This window comes from Anomaloglossus baeobatrachus, chromosome 10 (assembly GCF_048569485.1).
Source record: "Anomaloglossus baeobatrachus isolate aAnoBae1 chromosome 10, aAnoBae1.hap1, whole genome shotgun sequence".
NCBI lineage: Eukaryota > Metazoa > Chordata > Amphibia > Anura > Aromobatidae > Anomaloglossus > Anomaloglossus baeobatrachus.
In genome coordinates, this window is record NC_134362.1 from 158,215,999 (window position 1) to 158,232,294 (window position 16,296).

The window sequence follows — 16,296 nt, forward strand, 5'->3', positions numbered from 1 at the left end:
CCCGGTATGGTTAATGATAAGAATCCCGGTACAGTGAATGGTAAAAATACCAGTACGGTGAGTGGAAAGAATCCCGGTATGGTGAGTGGTAAGAATCCCCGTACAGTGTGTGGTAAGAATCCCAAAACTTTAGTGGTAAGAATCGCGGTACAGTAATTGATAGGAATCCCAGTACGGTGAGTGATAGGAATCCCGGTATAGTGAGTGGTAAGAATCCCGGTACAGTGAATGGTAAGAATCCCAGTTCAGTGAGTGGTAAGAATCCCGGTACAGTGAGCGGTAAGAATCCCAGTACGGTGAGTGGTAAGAATCCCGGTACAGTGAGTGGTAAGAATCCCAGTACGGTGAGTGGTAAGAATCCCGGTACAGTGAGCGGTAAGAATCCCGGTACGGTGAGCGGTAAGAATCCCGGTACAGTGAATAGTAAGAATATCACTACAGTGATCTTTTGGTTAGCTGGCCCAAAATGATGATGTCGCACCAGGCTGGCTTGTCAAGAGGAGCCAAGGATGCCATCATATAAGAGGCATTTCTCAGGTCTCCTGTCCAACAGCCACAGATTACTGACATGGCCCCTGGACCTGGTCTTCTGAACCAATTCCATTGGCTACATCCAGAGTATACTCTTAGTCCTGTTTACATTGGATGGTTTATGGTGTTTTGTACTATCTACAATGATCAGCAACGTTCTAAATTTTCTTCTAGATGTCCTCTTCTTTCGACCAATCTGTTGGTTTTTTTTATACCATGTTGTGGTTTTGGACTTTACAAGGCTATATGTAGGGTTTTTGTGTGATCATTTTCCTTCAACTTTTATGATATTGGCAGAACGGAATATGGTTGGCTTTGAACAGACAGATTGAAGGGTCATAAATGGAGACAGCATGGGACTTGAGGCTTTCTCTGACGTTGCAGGAGGTCTGCCATTTCATGTTCAGTTCTCAAAACTGAGCTAAAATGAGCTACAAAAAGCGTGTTTTTTTTATGGCGCCCTATGGCGAGTTGTTAGTTTAATACAAAGTGTGTTTTCTTTTGTATAGTAAAGCTTTGTGTGTGTACCGCAGTACTCCATCCGTCTGGGTACAACCAGGGTGTTACTCTGTCCTTCCTATGATATTGCGTCTTGATAAACCACAGCTCAGCCTGGCCCCTCCGGTATCTCTGACACCGCTCCAGCTCGCGGTCCACATCAAACACTCAGTCAGAAGGTCTCGAAGGTCAGAACTTTAGGAGGTTGTAAGAAGGTAACTTCAGAAAATGTTCGCCTTTCAAGGATAGCCCCGTTCTACTTACTTGGCGGCCCGCTGCTGCAGAGAGATCAATTTTATTAAGTTGTAAGTCATAGGAGGCAAACACTATTAGCTCTGAGGCCGAACAAATCATTTGTTTCCCTATCATTCCGGCTGCTGTTGTTTGCGAGAAAAGAAAGACAAAGTCTGCTACTTTTCACATAAGTTGGGAAAACTCTTCATAACCCATAAATTGAGCCCTACTGTTAAAATTAAAGTTTTATCAATTATTGCACATACTAGAATGAGCCTTCTTATAAGTTAAAACCCTAAAAATATGATTTTTTTTGGCTAAAACATTTTTGTAATATGGTATTTTCAAAGCATTCGGCTTCTACAGCGTATATGTGTCACAGAAGATAGCTGAGCGCAGAATGAAATTGATCTTCTAAGTTGATTAATGACCAAATCAAAGATTAACTTTGATGTGGTCATAAATCAGCATAGAAGAGTTAAAAAGAAGAGTCACTGACTGACGCACTGGGGAACACAGAAAAGGGCCCCTGTGCAAGAACAATATATGGGCCCTTTGCAGCCTAAGAGATCATCAAGATGCACAATTCCACCTGCTTTGGAGGTGGTAGTTGCCCCCTGACCTCTTGGGCCCCAGAGCGACTGCATAGGTTACACCGATGTTATGTCCGCCCCGGGACTGACGGATTTGACTGTTTTGTTATCCCATTTTGCAGTATTGTGATACACAGAAAATAATGTAGACAAGCAATGCAACATTTTTAATTAAATCTGTTGCAAAAATGCTTTTTTATTGCCCAAAATACAAGTATTTAAGCAAATATTTCCATATTATTTTAGGAACAATAAAGATAAATTGTTCTTTAGCTTTGATTTTGAAAAATCACGTGGGGTAAAGTTGTTAAACTCCGCATACACAAGGTTATAGAGTGTGTGTGTGTGTGTGTGTGTGTGTATGTAATATATATATATATATATATATATATATATATATATATATATATATATATATATATATATATATATATATATATATATATATATATATATATATATATATATATATATAATTGCCTTATTCTGTCTGTCTATCTGTCTGTCTGTCATGCTCCGAAATTGTGTCCTTACGGTGACACAAAGCTGATTGGCCGCTGGGCTCGCCATGGCCCCGCCCCCCCACACGGATTGGCCTCTCGCCCCGGCTCTCTGCAGGCCCCGCCCCCCTCACGCAATGCACGCTCGCTCTGGCCCAACTGACACGGAGCCCCGATTCCCAGGTGAGTACACACACACACATCAGATCACACTCACTCTCACACACACCTCACACATCACAGCATGCTGGGATATCGCTTGCTTCTACACCGGCTCCGTCAGGATCCCAGCAGCGCCAGACATAACCTTGCGATGCTGGGATCTTCACGGAGGCCGTGAAAGCTGGTAACCATTATACACATCGGGTAACTAAGGTCCCTTAGTTACCCGATGTGTATCATAGTTACCAGTGTACACCGGCTCACACTCACTCTCATACACACCTCACACACACATCACATCGCATCCACACATCAAGGTCCTGCAGCGGCGGAAAATACAGACACATAACAGCACACACATAACAGCACACACATAACAGCACACACATACACACACAAATCAGATCACACTCACTCACACACATCACATCGCATCCACATACAACATCCTGGGATATCGCTTGCTTCTCGGCGGCGATACTGTGCTGTTGTGATCTTCCAGGACCTGCCGGAGGATCACATGGCCAGAAGCATGTGATATCCCCGGATGTTGTGAGTATAAGCGCGTATGTGCGATATCGTCAGTGTCTGTGTGTGTGAGTGTATGCGATCGGGTGTGTGTGAGTGTATGCGATCGGGTGTGTGTGAGTGGATGCGATCGGGTGTGTGTGAGTGGATGCGATCGGGTGTGTGTGAGTGGATGCGATCGGGTGTGTGTGAGTGGATGCGATCGGGTGTGTGAGTGTCGGCAGAGAGGCTGATCATGGGGAAGGCTGGGAGGAGAGAGGCTGATGCTGGGGGAGGCTGGGAGGGGGAGGCTGGGACGAGGGAGGCTGATGCTGGTGGAGGCTGATGCTTGGGGAGGCTGATGCTGGGGGAGGCTGGAAGGAGAGAGGCTAATGCTGGTGGAGGCTGATGCTTGGGGAGGCTGATGCTGGGGGAGACTGGGAGGGGAAGGCTGATGCTGAGGGAGGCTGGGAGGAAGGAGGCTGGGAGGAGAGAGGCTGATCCTGGGGAAGGCTGGGAACGGGAGGCTGATGCTGAGGGAGGCTGGAAGGAGAGAGGCTGATGCTGGGGGAGGCTGGAAGGAGAGAGGCTGATGCTGGTGGAGGCTGATGCTTGGGGAGGCTGATGCTGGGGGAGACTGGGAGCGGAAGGCTGATGCTGAGGGAGGCTGGGAGAGGGAGGCTGGGAGGAAGGAGGCTGGGAGGAGAGAGGCTGATCCTGGGGAAGGCTGGGAAGGGGAGGCTGATGCTGGGGGAGGCTGGAAGGAGAGAGGCTGGAAGGAGAGAGGCTGATGCTGGTGGAGGCTGATGCATGGGGAGGCTGATGCTGGGGGAGACTGGGAGCAGAAGGCTGATGCTGAGGGAGGCTGGGAGGAAGGAGGCTGGGAGGAAGGAGGCTGGGAGGAGAGAGGCTGATCCTGGGGAAGGCTGGGAAGGGGAGGCTGATGCTGAGGGAAGCTGGAAGGAGAGAGGCTGATGCTGGGGGAGGCTGGAAGGAGAGAGGCTGAGGCTGGGAGGAGAGAGGCTGATGCTGGGGAAGGCTGATGCTGAGGGAGGCTGGGAGGGGAAAGCTGATGCTGGGGAAGGCTGGGAGGACGGAGGCTGGGAGGAGAGAGGCTGATCCTGGGGAAGGCTGGGAGAGGGAGGCTGATGCTGGAGGAGGCTGGAAGGAGAGAGGCTGATGCTGGCGGAGGCTGATGCTGGGGAGGCTGGGAGAGGGAGGCTGATGCTGAGGGAGGCTGGGAGGAGGGAGGCTGGGAGAGGTAGGCTGAGAGAAGAGAGGCTGATGCGCACACACACACACACACACACACACACACACACACACGCGCGCGCACTGCACAACACACCACACACACACACACACTGGGAACCACAAACAACTGCCCTACACAGACACCCACACACACAGACAACGCTGCACACACACAACACCCAACACACAAACACCGTGGCACACACAAATATACGCACATACCGCACAACACACACATTGCACAAAACATACCTCCCCCCAAAACACACCACACACACACAAACCGCGCAACACACACACAACGCTACAGACACACAGCGCTCCACAAACAACGCAACACACATACAACACCGCTCTCACCCCCCCCGTCACACCCAGACAACACCCAGAACATGTACAGCGCCTACACAAACACTTGGTAACTACAGACAACAACATCTATATATATATATATATATATATATATATAACAAAAATCATACATGAACTACACAATACGTAAATTCTAGAATACCCGATGCGTAGAATCGGGCCACCTTCTAGTATATATATATATAATACATACACAGTACAGACCAAATGTTTGGACACACCTTCTCATTCAAAGAGTTTTCTTTATTTTCATGACTCTGAAAATAGTAGATTCACATTGAAGGAATCAAAACTATGAATTACCACATGTGGAATGAAATACTTAACAAAAAAGTGAAATAACTGAAATCACCGTACTTTTTGGATTAGAAGACGCACTTTTCCTCCCCAAAATTTGGGAGGAAACTGAGGGGTGTGTCTTAAAATCCGAATATAGCTTTACCTGGGGGCCCTGTCTGTGGGGCGGCCGGGTGCCTGTGGCTGCATGCAAGCGGCCGGGTACCTGTGCTTGCGTGCAGGTGGCAGCCGGGTGCCTGTGCCTGCGTGTGGGCGGCAGTCTGGTGCCTGTGCCTACGTGCAGGCGGCAGCCGGCACCGACAGTCATCGCGTGCGCAGATGAAGCCCTTGGATGAGAGCTCCATCTGCGCATGCGTCGCTCCAGGCGCCATCATTCAAAACTGGGACCGCGGACACTGGGACACTCATCGCACCGGCCTGCTGCACGACTCATCCGCCGCTGCTGCCGCCTCCACGGACGCCGCTGCTGCCGCCTCCACGGACGCCGCTGCTGCCGCCTCCACGGACGCCGCTGCTGCCGCCTCCACGGACGCCGCTGCTGCCGCCTCCACGGACGCCGCTGCTGCCGCCACCACGGACGCCGCTTCTGCCGCCACCACGGACGCCGCTGCTGCCGCCACCACGGACGCCGCTGCTGCCGCCACCACGGACGGCGCTGCTGCCGCCACCACGGACCCCGCTGCTCCCGCCACCACGGACCCCGCGGCTCCCGCCATCACGGACCCCGCCGCTCCCGCCACCACGGACCCCGCGACTCCCGCCACCACGGACGCCGCGGCACCTGCCACCACGGACCCCACCGCCACTGACCCGCTGTGCCTGCGAGCATAACCTCTGCCTCCTGTGACCCCCGCTTCACCACCACTGCTGCTAAGAGAACACCGGAGTATAAGACGGACCCCATTTTTATTTTTTTACCTTTATGTCTAAATTTGGGGTGCGTCTTATAATCTGGTGTGTCTTATAAAGCGAAAAATACGGTTATGTCTTATATTCTGGGTTCTTCAAAGTAGCCACCTTTTGCTTTGATTACTGCTTTGCACACTCTTGGCATTCTCTTGATGAGCTTCAAGAGGTAGTCACCGGAAATGTTTTTTACTTCACAGGTGTGCCCTGTCAGGTTTAATAAGTGGGATTTCTTGCCTTATAAATGGGGTTGGGACCATCAGTTGTGTTGTGCAGAAGTCTGATAGTCCTACTGAGCAGACTGTTAGCTGCTTTTCTCTTGCCATAATACAAATTCTAAGTAAAGAAAAACGAGTGTCCATCATTACTTTAAGAACTGAAGGTCAGTCACTCCAAAAAATTGGGAAAACTTTGAAAGTGTCCCCAAGTGCTCACATGAGGACCGCCCCAGGAAAGGAAGACTAAGGGGTACTTTGCACGTTGCGACATCGCTATCGAAAGTGATGCACATCCGGTGCCAGTAACGACGTCGCAACGTGTAAAGCCTAGATGCACCGATAAACGATCGCAAAAGCGGCAAAAATCGGTGATCTGTGCAGTGTCGGTCATTTCCATAAATTCGCTGCAGCGTCAGGTACGATGTTGTTCCTCGTTCCTACGGCAGCACACATAGCTGTGTGTGAAGCCGCAGGAGCGAGGAACATCTCCTTACCTGCATCCCACCTGCAATAAGGAAGGAAGGAGGTGGGCGGGATTGGGATATATACATCCCGCTCATCTCCGCCCCTGCTCTTCTATTGGCTGCCTGCCGTGTGACGTCACTGTGACGCTGCACGACCCGCCCCCTTAGGAAGGAGGCGGGTCGCCGGCCAGAGCGACGTCGCAGGGCAGGTAAGTGCGTGTGAAGCTGCCGTAGCGATAATGTTCGCTACGGCAGCTATCACAAGATATCGCATGTACGACGGGGGCGGGTACTATCGCGCTCGGCATCGCTACAATCGGCTAGCGATGTCGCAGCGTGCAAATTACCCCTAAGAGTCACTTCTGCTGCGGAGGATAAGTTTATCCAAGTCACCAGCCTCAGAAATCGCAGGTTAACAGCAGCTCAGATTAGAGACCAGGTCAATGCCACACAGAGTTCTAGCAGCAGACACATCTCTAGAACAACTGTTAAGAGGAGACTTTTTCTCTGTCTGTCTCTCTCTCTCTGTCTTTCTGTCTTTCTCTCTCTGTCTGTCTTTCTTTCTGTCTTTCTCTCTGCCTGTTTCTCTCTTTCTCTCTGTTTCTCTGTTTCTGTCTGTCTCGGTTTCTCTGTCTTTCTCTCTGTTTCGTTGTCAATGTTTCTCTCTCTCTCTCTCTCTCTCTCTCTCTCTCCCCCCGTGTGTCTCTCTCTCTGTTTCTGTCTGTGTCTCTCTGTCTCTGTCTTTCTCTCTTTGTTTCTTTCTCTGTCTGTCTGTCTGTCTGTCTGTCTGTCTCTCAAAAATGTCAGCAATTAGAGACAATATTGTGTAAATAATTTAGAGACGGGTTTAATAAAATATTTACTAATTATATATATATATATATATATATATATATATATATATATATATATATATATATATATATATATATATATACATACAATGTGTAAACCTATATGAATTAAAAAAAAAATTATATATGATGTTTACTAATTAATAGGTATACTAATATACTATGTGATGTTTTTATTAAATAATTCAAAAGTTGCGTTTTGTTTTTTGCTGTTGTGTTTTTGTTGTTGTTGCTGTGTTTTTCTTTATTTTTTAGTTTCAGTTTTCCATCCTGCAGTTTCAGATGAATAGTTAGAGAATTTTTCTAAACAACCAATCATGTATCTGTTTCCTCCGATGTCTTTTATTATGCCTTTTGGGATAATTCCATTTCATCATTGATCTTTAGGTTTGACTTGTCCATGATTTTTGTAATGACACAATATATATTTTGTCTGTAGTTTGCAATTAAATTTTGATGTACATGGGCTGACATTAAATAGTTAATCAATGTGAGGCAACTAGTAAGTGACTCCATGTTAAAGTTAGAAAGAGAGAAAGAAAAAAAAAAAGTAATTATGGTGTTTTGTGAAAGACAGCTCTGTTACTTTCTGTTCTTCCTGTGCCTGCAGGTGGTCCTGGAAGGGAGGCTGAAAGAGAGGGACGAGGTTTGGAAGATGGTAACAGCGTGACCAGCCAGGAAGAGAGGATTGAGGAAGAGGAGCTGGAGGACGAGTCAATTTACACCTGCGATAACTGCCAGCAGGATTTCGATTCCTTGGCCGAGCTGACGGAGCACCGGACCCAGCACTGCCTCGGAGGTAATCCCAAACTAAGTTTGCAGGTTTGACAGGTGGTTAGCTGAGTAATTGGACAATGCAACATTAGGGGGTCTTAAGCGAGAATAAAGAATTAATCATGTCATTTTTTATAGATAATGTCATTTTTATTGCTCTATCTAAGGTAGAATCTCCCGCTGAAATCATTGCTACCTTTCATAGTTCGATAGCAGACCCAGAGACATGGGATGAATGAGTATGTATATATGTATATATATATATATATATATATATATATATATATATATATATATATATATATATATATATATATATATATATATATATTACGTATATATATATATATTATATTATTATAATATATATATTATATATATATATATATATATATATTATATATTATATATATATTATATTATGTATATATGTATATATATATATATATATATATATATATATATATATATATATATATATATATATTACAATCATACACTGCAAAGTAAGAACGCTGTAAAAAAATAGGTGTTAATAGTTTATTTCTTTCAATTAAAATGAAAAGTGAAAATAAAATAAAAAGAGCAATCAAATCAATATTTGCTTTGACCACCTATTGTCTTGAAAACGGTATTAAAATATCAGTTCTTCTAGGTACACTTGTACTTGCACTCAATTTTTAGAAAGAAGTGGGCAGGGAGCTGGTTCCAAACATTTTGGAGTCGTAACCACAGATCTCTGGATGTTGCTTGTGCAAATCCTTCTGGTTCTTCATGTAATCCCAGACACACTTAAATCAGGGCTCTGCGGGGGCCAGATCATCACTTCCAGGACTCCTTGTTCTTCGTTACTCTGAAGATCATTCTTAATAACATTGTCTGTATATTTGGGGCCATTGTCCTGCTTCAGAATAAATTTTGGAGCTTCCCTGCTTGTACCAAGAAATAGGCAACGTTGAGGACTGTACTGTGTTCATCCAAGGAAACTTAGTGCAGATGAAAGACACATCATGCATACTGTCCACCGAAATCATAACATGTCAAGCAGTGCCATGAGCTAAGATTTAGCAGCAACCAGTGGAACCAGGAAACGCCCATCTACTGTTTCGAAAAGTATGGCCAGAAGTGGTCTTAATGGAAGAATTGTGGCCAAAAAACGAACCTCCGGAAACCTTGTTACGACTTTTACTTCCTCTAGATCAGGGTTCCCCAACTCCAGTCCTCAAGGCCCATCAACAGTGCATGTTTTCAGGATTTCCTTAGCATTGCACTGCTGTTGGAACCAGCACCTGGGCAGGTAATTACATTAACACCTGTGCAATACTAAGGAAATCCCAAAAACCTGCACTGTTGGTGGGCCTTGAGGACTGGAGTTGGGGACCTCTGCTCTAGATAGTCCAGTTTGATCGTCTTCTCGGTTCTCTGGTCCCCTGGTGGGGCCTATCCAAGGACTTTACTACACCATCCAATCGGTAGTAGCGACGGGCGGTGTGTACAAAGGACAGGGACCTAACGCAAGCTTATGACCCGCACTTACTGAGAATTCCTCGTTCACGGGACAGAATTGCAATCCGCGATCCCCATCACAAACAGGGTTCAGTGGGTTTCCCGCACCTGTTGGTGAAGGGTAGACACACAGTGGTTCTTTCAGTTTAGCACGTGTGCAGCTCCGGACATCTAAGGGCATCACAGACCTGTTATTGCTCGATCTTGCGTGGCTGAGTGCCACTTGTCCCTCTATGAAGCTGGATGCGGACCGCGTGGGGTCATGTAGCTAGTTAGCATGCCGGAGTCTTGTTCGTTATCGGAATTAACCAGACAAATTTCTCCACCAACTAAGAATGGCCATGCACCACCACCCACAGACTCGAGAAAGAGCTTTCAATCTGTCAATCCTTTCTGTGTCCGGGCCAGGTGAGGCCCAGACATGGAAAGAATTGACAGATTGATAACCAAACCTCCTACATGGAAACGAGACCAAGTAACCCAACAATCCTCAAAAACATAGGAAATGGGGTGCAGAAAAATGGCAGTGGGTGCCCTGGAGTGGGCCCGTGGAAGTTCGGGTTCAGCTAGACTTTAGATTAAGTTCAGTTCTGGACTTGGACTTGACCTGATCCCCAATGTAAGTCACTGATTGGGCAGTTCGGCTCTCCACCCACATACAGCCAGCCATAAACAGAGCACTTCCAGGGAAGACTGGAGTTTGTTTGTTGGTTTTTTTCTTTTTTGGGGCACACTACATCCAAAAACTTTGTTTTAACCCCCATTGAGTACCATTCAGAGATTACAAGTAGCTCACACTGGGCCAAGCTTACTCGAGCGCTATGATGCTCGATCCAGTGGTTAGCATTCGTACAGCACCTGAACTCTGTACTTGGGCACTGAGTTTTTAAAAAAAATCTGTGTTTGGTACGAGCCCTGAATTTTAAAGTTTAGGTTCACTCATTTCTAATCTACAGTTTGGGTTCGCTCATCTCTACTCTGGACTGATGAGTCAAAATGTGATATATTTGGCTGTAACAGAAGTCAGCTTGTTTGCAGAAGGTCTGGATACTACTTTGTGTCTGCAGGCAAAAATGAAGCATGGTGGTGGGTGCTTGCAAATGGGGCTACATATCAGCAAATGGAGTTGGTGATTTGGTGAGGAATAATGGTATCCTCAATGGTGAGAAATACAGGCAGATACTTATCCATCATGCAGTACCATCAGCAAGGTATCTGATTGTCTCCAATTTTATTCTGCAGCACAACAACGACCACAAACATACAGCCAATGTAATTAAGAACTTCAATGTTCAGTGTAAATAATAACAAAGGATCATGGAAGTGATGATCCGGCCCCCACAGAGCCCTGATCTCAGCATCATTGAAAATTAACGTCTTCACTTTTGCTTGACCTGTTGAGTGTGCAGTGAATAATTCTCAATGCATATTGGGATACCACTGCCATTTCATTAGCTCTTGCAAGAAACCGTGTGTGCATTCTGAATATACTCTATATTGTATTCTTCCTCACCATCATTAAGTCTGTCTTGGATTACAAGAAGAACCAAAAGGATTTGCACAAGCCTCATACACAGATCTGTGGTTAGTTCTCCAAGATGTTTGGAACAAACCTTCCTGTTCAGTGTGTTCACAAGTGAACCTAACATAATTGATGGTGCTTTGGAGGCAAAGTTTAGGGGCAGCTAGAAGGATTAGTGGACCCACTAAATCACAGGGGGAGACCTGGGCTTTCCCATTAGTAGGAGGGGCTTAACTAACTGTGGCAGCTGACTCCCAGGACAGGGGATGGACTCAGGTACAGGATGACTGAGGCAGGCTTCCCAGGCAGCTACGGACAGGAATGGTGGGCATGGCAGGCATATACAGGTTTGAGAAGGCAGGTATAGGAAACGGACACAAGGATAACAGGACAGGAGCTCAGGACCTGACAATTAGCTATATAGCAGACTGGAGACTGACTGACTAAGGCGTTGCGCAGTCACCTCCCCTAATGGGAGGGTGCCTTAAAAACATAGTGCTTCTCAGCCATAGGCCGAGAGGCATTTCCTGGAAATAGCGCGCCGGCCCCTTAAGAGGAGGACGTCGTAGTTGCACTCCCGGGAACCCTATTCGGCATGTACAGGGCCTGGGTGGGGAAGGAAGCAGCTGCACACGTGATTGGCTGGGGAGGACGCGACCCGGCCGGGGCGGTGAGCAAGTCGACGTCTCTGCGGAGACGCCGGCGCTACAGATGTCATTTTGATTTATCTTTTGTTCATTCATTTTGAATGTTGTTAATTGATAAAAATAAACTATTAAAACTTCTATTTTTGAAAGCATTTTACGTTGCAGCATTTTTTTCATACCTGCCTAACACTTTTGCATTGTACTTTATATACATACACATTTACATTTTATTCTCCAGCATTGACTATTCAGCTTTGCCTTATATTTCACACAAATCATAATGACCCTATTCACACTAGATGGAATAAAGACTTCACAACAACAAAACTTGAAATAAGTGTATAGAAAACTCCTAAAATAAGACTCTCTCACTGTTATAAGACCACAGAAGAAGCCTAATTTTCATGCTGAGAAAGCTCTTACTAAATCTGATGACCCGGTGCCGTGGAATAGAATAGTGATGGAGTAGGCTTCTTTGAAAAAGAGGTTTATTACCACTTACAGTATCTGCCTCATTGTTGTCTTATGTTTTTAATGTAGCATAAAGGACTTCCATACTTCTGTAAACTGGAAGGTTTTCACCCGTCAGATGTCTGGATGGGTTGTGTGCTCAAACATTTAAGAGGATGAACACTTTTCCGTTTAGACATGGTGGCATTTGGAAATATCAAGCGAAATTTAAACAAATATAATTTTTGTGTATTTTCCACTCCTCCTACAGCCCTAGAATGATATATTAATGGCTGTATACATCAGTTTATTCTACTAGTTACTGCATACCCCAGAAAAAGCTCACTGCATACCTGTTACAGGGAGACTATAATGAATGATATACACCATGTGCAGACTTATTAGGCAAGTTGTATTTTAGAACAACTATGTTCTCAATCAACCCAAAAGACTCATAAATATCAAAGCTTAATATTTTTGGAAGTTGGAGTGTTTTTTTTTTTTATATTTGGCTATCTTAGGAGGATATCTGTTTGTGCAGGTAAATTGTGTGCACACTGGCCCTCCTCTTTAAGGACCGAAGCACTATTTAAGGAATAGCCTATGTATTTAAGGCACCCTCCCATTAGTTGATGTGCCTACACAACGTGTTCAATTATTCAGTATACCAGTCTGCCAGCTAGTTGTCAGGTCCCAAGCTCCTGTCCTGTTATTCTTCTGTCAATCACCTGTACCTGCCTTCCCATACCTATCTGTCCCTGCTGTATCCACCATTCCTGTCCATACCTGCCTATCCAGACTGCCTCAGTCATCCTGCCTGTACTTGAGTCCGGCACCTGTCCTGGGGGTTAGCTGCAACAGTCCTTGTCACTGCCCTGGGAATGATACCTGGCGACCGCCTTGCAGTGGGCACTTAGTTAAGCCCCTCCTACTAAAGGGTAAGCCAAGGTCCCCCTGTGGCCCAGTGGGTCCACTAACCCAGCTTGCTGCCTCTACACTAGTTGCGAGCGTTACATGGTGCCGCATATGTAAGAAATTTGTTGCAGCATGAAGTCAATATGAAGGGTGGAATAGATTTGTGCCGTTAGGTTTACCAATCTATGGCGGAAATTATAATAAATTTGATTGGCCAACAAGCCTTCCGCACACTTTAAAAAGAAAAAGTAGTAAGTGTTATGTGAAATTGAAAAAGTTGCCTTTTTTGTGCAAAGTAGGCATACTCAAAACTGTACAACATCTTTAAACTACATTTGTGGCACACCCCTCTTATTGACAATGCTTCTACGCTTAAGGCCCCCTTCACACGTCCGTGTCTCCGGTACGTGTTAGGTCCGTTTCCGTATGTACCGGAGACACGGACACACGTACTTCAATGTTATTTAATGTATGGAGTTACACGTGCGTTTTTCCATAAGGTGCGTGTGTCCGTGTGCGTGTTTGTCCACAAAACACGGATGCATGTCCATTTTCTGCACGGAACACGCACACACCCAATGAAAGTCTATAGGTCCGTGAGCACACGTACGTGACACGGATGCATCTCCGTATGGTCCGTGTACGTTTTGTGCTTTTTTGAAGCGATGTCGGTCAATCTTTTTTTCTGTGTATGTCAGTCAATCTCCCTCAGTCCGTCGGTTGGTCGGTCTCTCTGTCTTGTCTGTCCCTCTCTCTCTCTGTCCATGTCGGTCAGTCTCCCCCCTCTCTCATACTCATCGTTCCCCGATCACAGGCGCTGCACGGCTGTTAAAAAAAACTCCGGCTGCTTTTACTATTTTGAAAAAAACGGCCGCTCATTAATCAATCTCCTATTCCCTGCTTTCCCGCCCACCGGCGCCTATGATTGGTTGCAGTGAGACACTCCCCCACGCTGAGTGACAGCTGTCTCACTGCAACCAATCACAGCCGCCGGTGGGCATGTCAATATCGAGCAGTAAAAAAATAAATAAATCATTAAAAAAAAAACAATGTGTGGTTCCCCCCAATTTTGATACCAGCTAAAGCCAAACGGCTAAAGGCTGGTATTCTCAGGATGGGGAGCTCCACATTATGGGGAGCTCCCCAGCCTAACAATATCAGCCAGCAGCCGCCTGGAATTGCCGCATCCATTAGATGCGACAGTCCCGGGACTGTACCTGGCTCATCCCGATTTGCTCTGGTGCGTTGGCAATCGGGGTAATAAGGAGTTAATGGCAGCAGCCCATAGCTGCCACTAAGTCCAAGATTAATCATGACAGGCGTCTCCCCGAGATACCTGATTAACCTGTAAGTTAAAGAAAATAAGCCCACACAACGAAAAATCCTTTATTTGAAATAAACAAAAAAAAACCCTTGTTCACCACTTTATTAAGCCCCGAAAACCCCTCCAATTCGGCATAATCCATGGAGGTCCCGCGATGCTCTCAGCTCTGCTACATAGGTGACAGGAGCTGCAGAAGAACACCGCCGCTCCTGTCAGCTCCACGCAGCAACTGAGGTGAGTAGCGCGATCAGTGATGACGTCACTCAGATTACTCGTGGCCACCGCTGGATCCTCCAACTATGACTGCAAGTCGCCCGAGTGACAGTGATGAAGTCACAGGTGAGTTGCGGTCTCGGGTGGAGGATCCAGCTAGCCGCAGGTAACCTGAGTGACAGCAGCGCTAATCGCGCTGCTCACTTCAGTCACTCAGAAGATTAGCGGTCACCGGTGAGTCCTTCACGGGTGACCGCTAATCAGTACGTGACACAGACAAAGCCGTAGGATGACAATGAAGTCGGGTGAAGTTCACCCGAGTTCATTCTCATAGCGCGACGCTGTCTGTCTGCTGTCAGCGGGCATATAGCAACGTCATTGTGCATCACACACGGAACATTTCACACGGACAACACACGGACATTACACTTACGTATCTCACGCACACACGCCTAGCATACACAATCACATGGATGTCACACGTACCAGAAAAACGGACAAAAAAAACGGAACACGGACCCGAAAAACGGCACGTAAGACACGCAGGTGTTTTTCACGGACTTGTGAAGGGGGCCTAAAGGGGTTATCCGGGCTTAAATATTATTAAAGCGTTGTAATGCTTATGACAAGTGTAGAAACTTTACAATTTACTTGCTTTTAATGTTCTGTCCTTTTGGGAGGAAAATGAGGGGTGCATCTTAAAATCCAAATATAGCTTACCGGCGGGATGGGGGGGGGGGCGTCTGTGTGCTGGCAGCTGGGTGCCTGTTGCTGCGTGTGGGCGGCCGGGTGCCTTTCTTTGCTGGCTGCCTCTCTGTCCCGGCAGCCTCTCTGTGCAGGGTGGGCGAGCGGCCTGCTGACTGCCACTCTGTGTGTGCAGGTGGGTGGCTGTGCGGACTGCAGTGACTGTGCGGTGGGTGTCCCAGTGTGTCCGCGGTCCCGGTTTCAAATGATGGCGCCAGTAGTCGGCACGTGCGCAGATGGAGCTCTTGGAAGAGAGCTCCATTCGCCGTATCATTTGAACTGGGATTGCGGACAGAATGGGACACTCACCACACCGGCCTGCTCCACCACTGACGCGCTGCCGCCACTGACCCGCAGCTGCCACTACTGACTGCTGCTGTCACCATGGACCCGCTGCCGCTGCCAGCACAACCTCTGCCTCCTGTGACCCCCGCTTCACCAACACTGCTGCCCCCTCCGGTAAGATAACACCGGAGTATAAGATGGACCCCATTTTTATATTTTTTACCTTTTTTTTTATCTTTAAATTTGGGTTGCGTCTTATAATCCAGTGCGTCTTATAAAACGAAAAATACAGTATATATTTTTTTTTGTTTAAATATGAGTCGATACGTTTCTTCCAATACCAAAAAAACCTTTGTTGCTCTATAGGAACTTTTAAAATCTGTTGACTTTATACATCAATTAAAATTAATGAAATATAAGAAAAACAGAGTATATAATCCATATATGAGAATAAACCATTATTATTTATTAGTAATAATCAGTTTGTCAATCACTTGTATATGACCTCTTTTCCCGCGCCCCCGGC

The 16,296-nt window shown here is 46.4% G+C and overlaps 1 protein-coding gene across 1 annotated transcript in view; it reads left to right on the forward strand.

Moving 5' to 3' along the window:
- Nucleotides 1-16,296, forward strand: part of ZNF423 (zinc finger protein 423) — a 373,454-nt gene that overhangs the window by 87,522 nt on the left and 269,636 nt on the right. Inside the window, exon 3 of the mRNA XM_075325752.1 lies at nucleotides 8,001-8,189. Within this exon, the coding sequence (XP_075181867.1) occupies nucleotides 8,001-8,189 (189 nt within the window). The remainder of the gene's footprint in view (nucleotides 1-8,000; nucleotides 8,190-16,296) is intronic.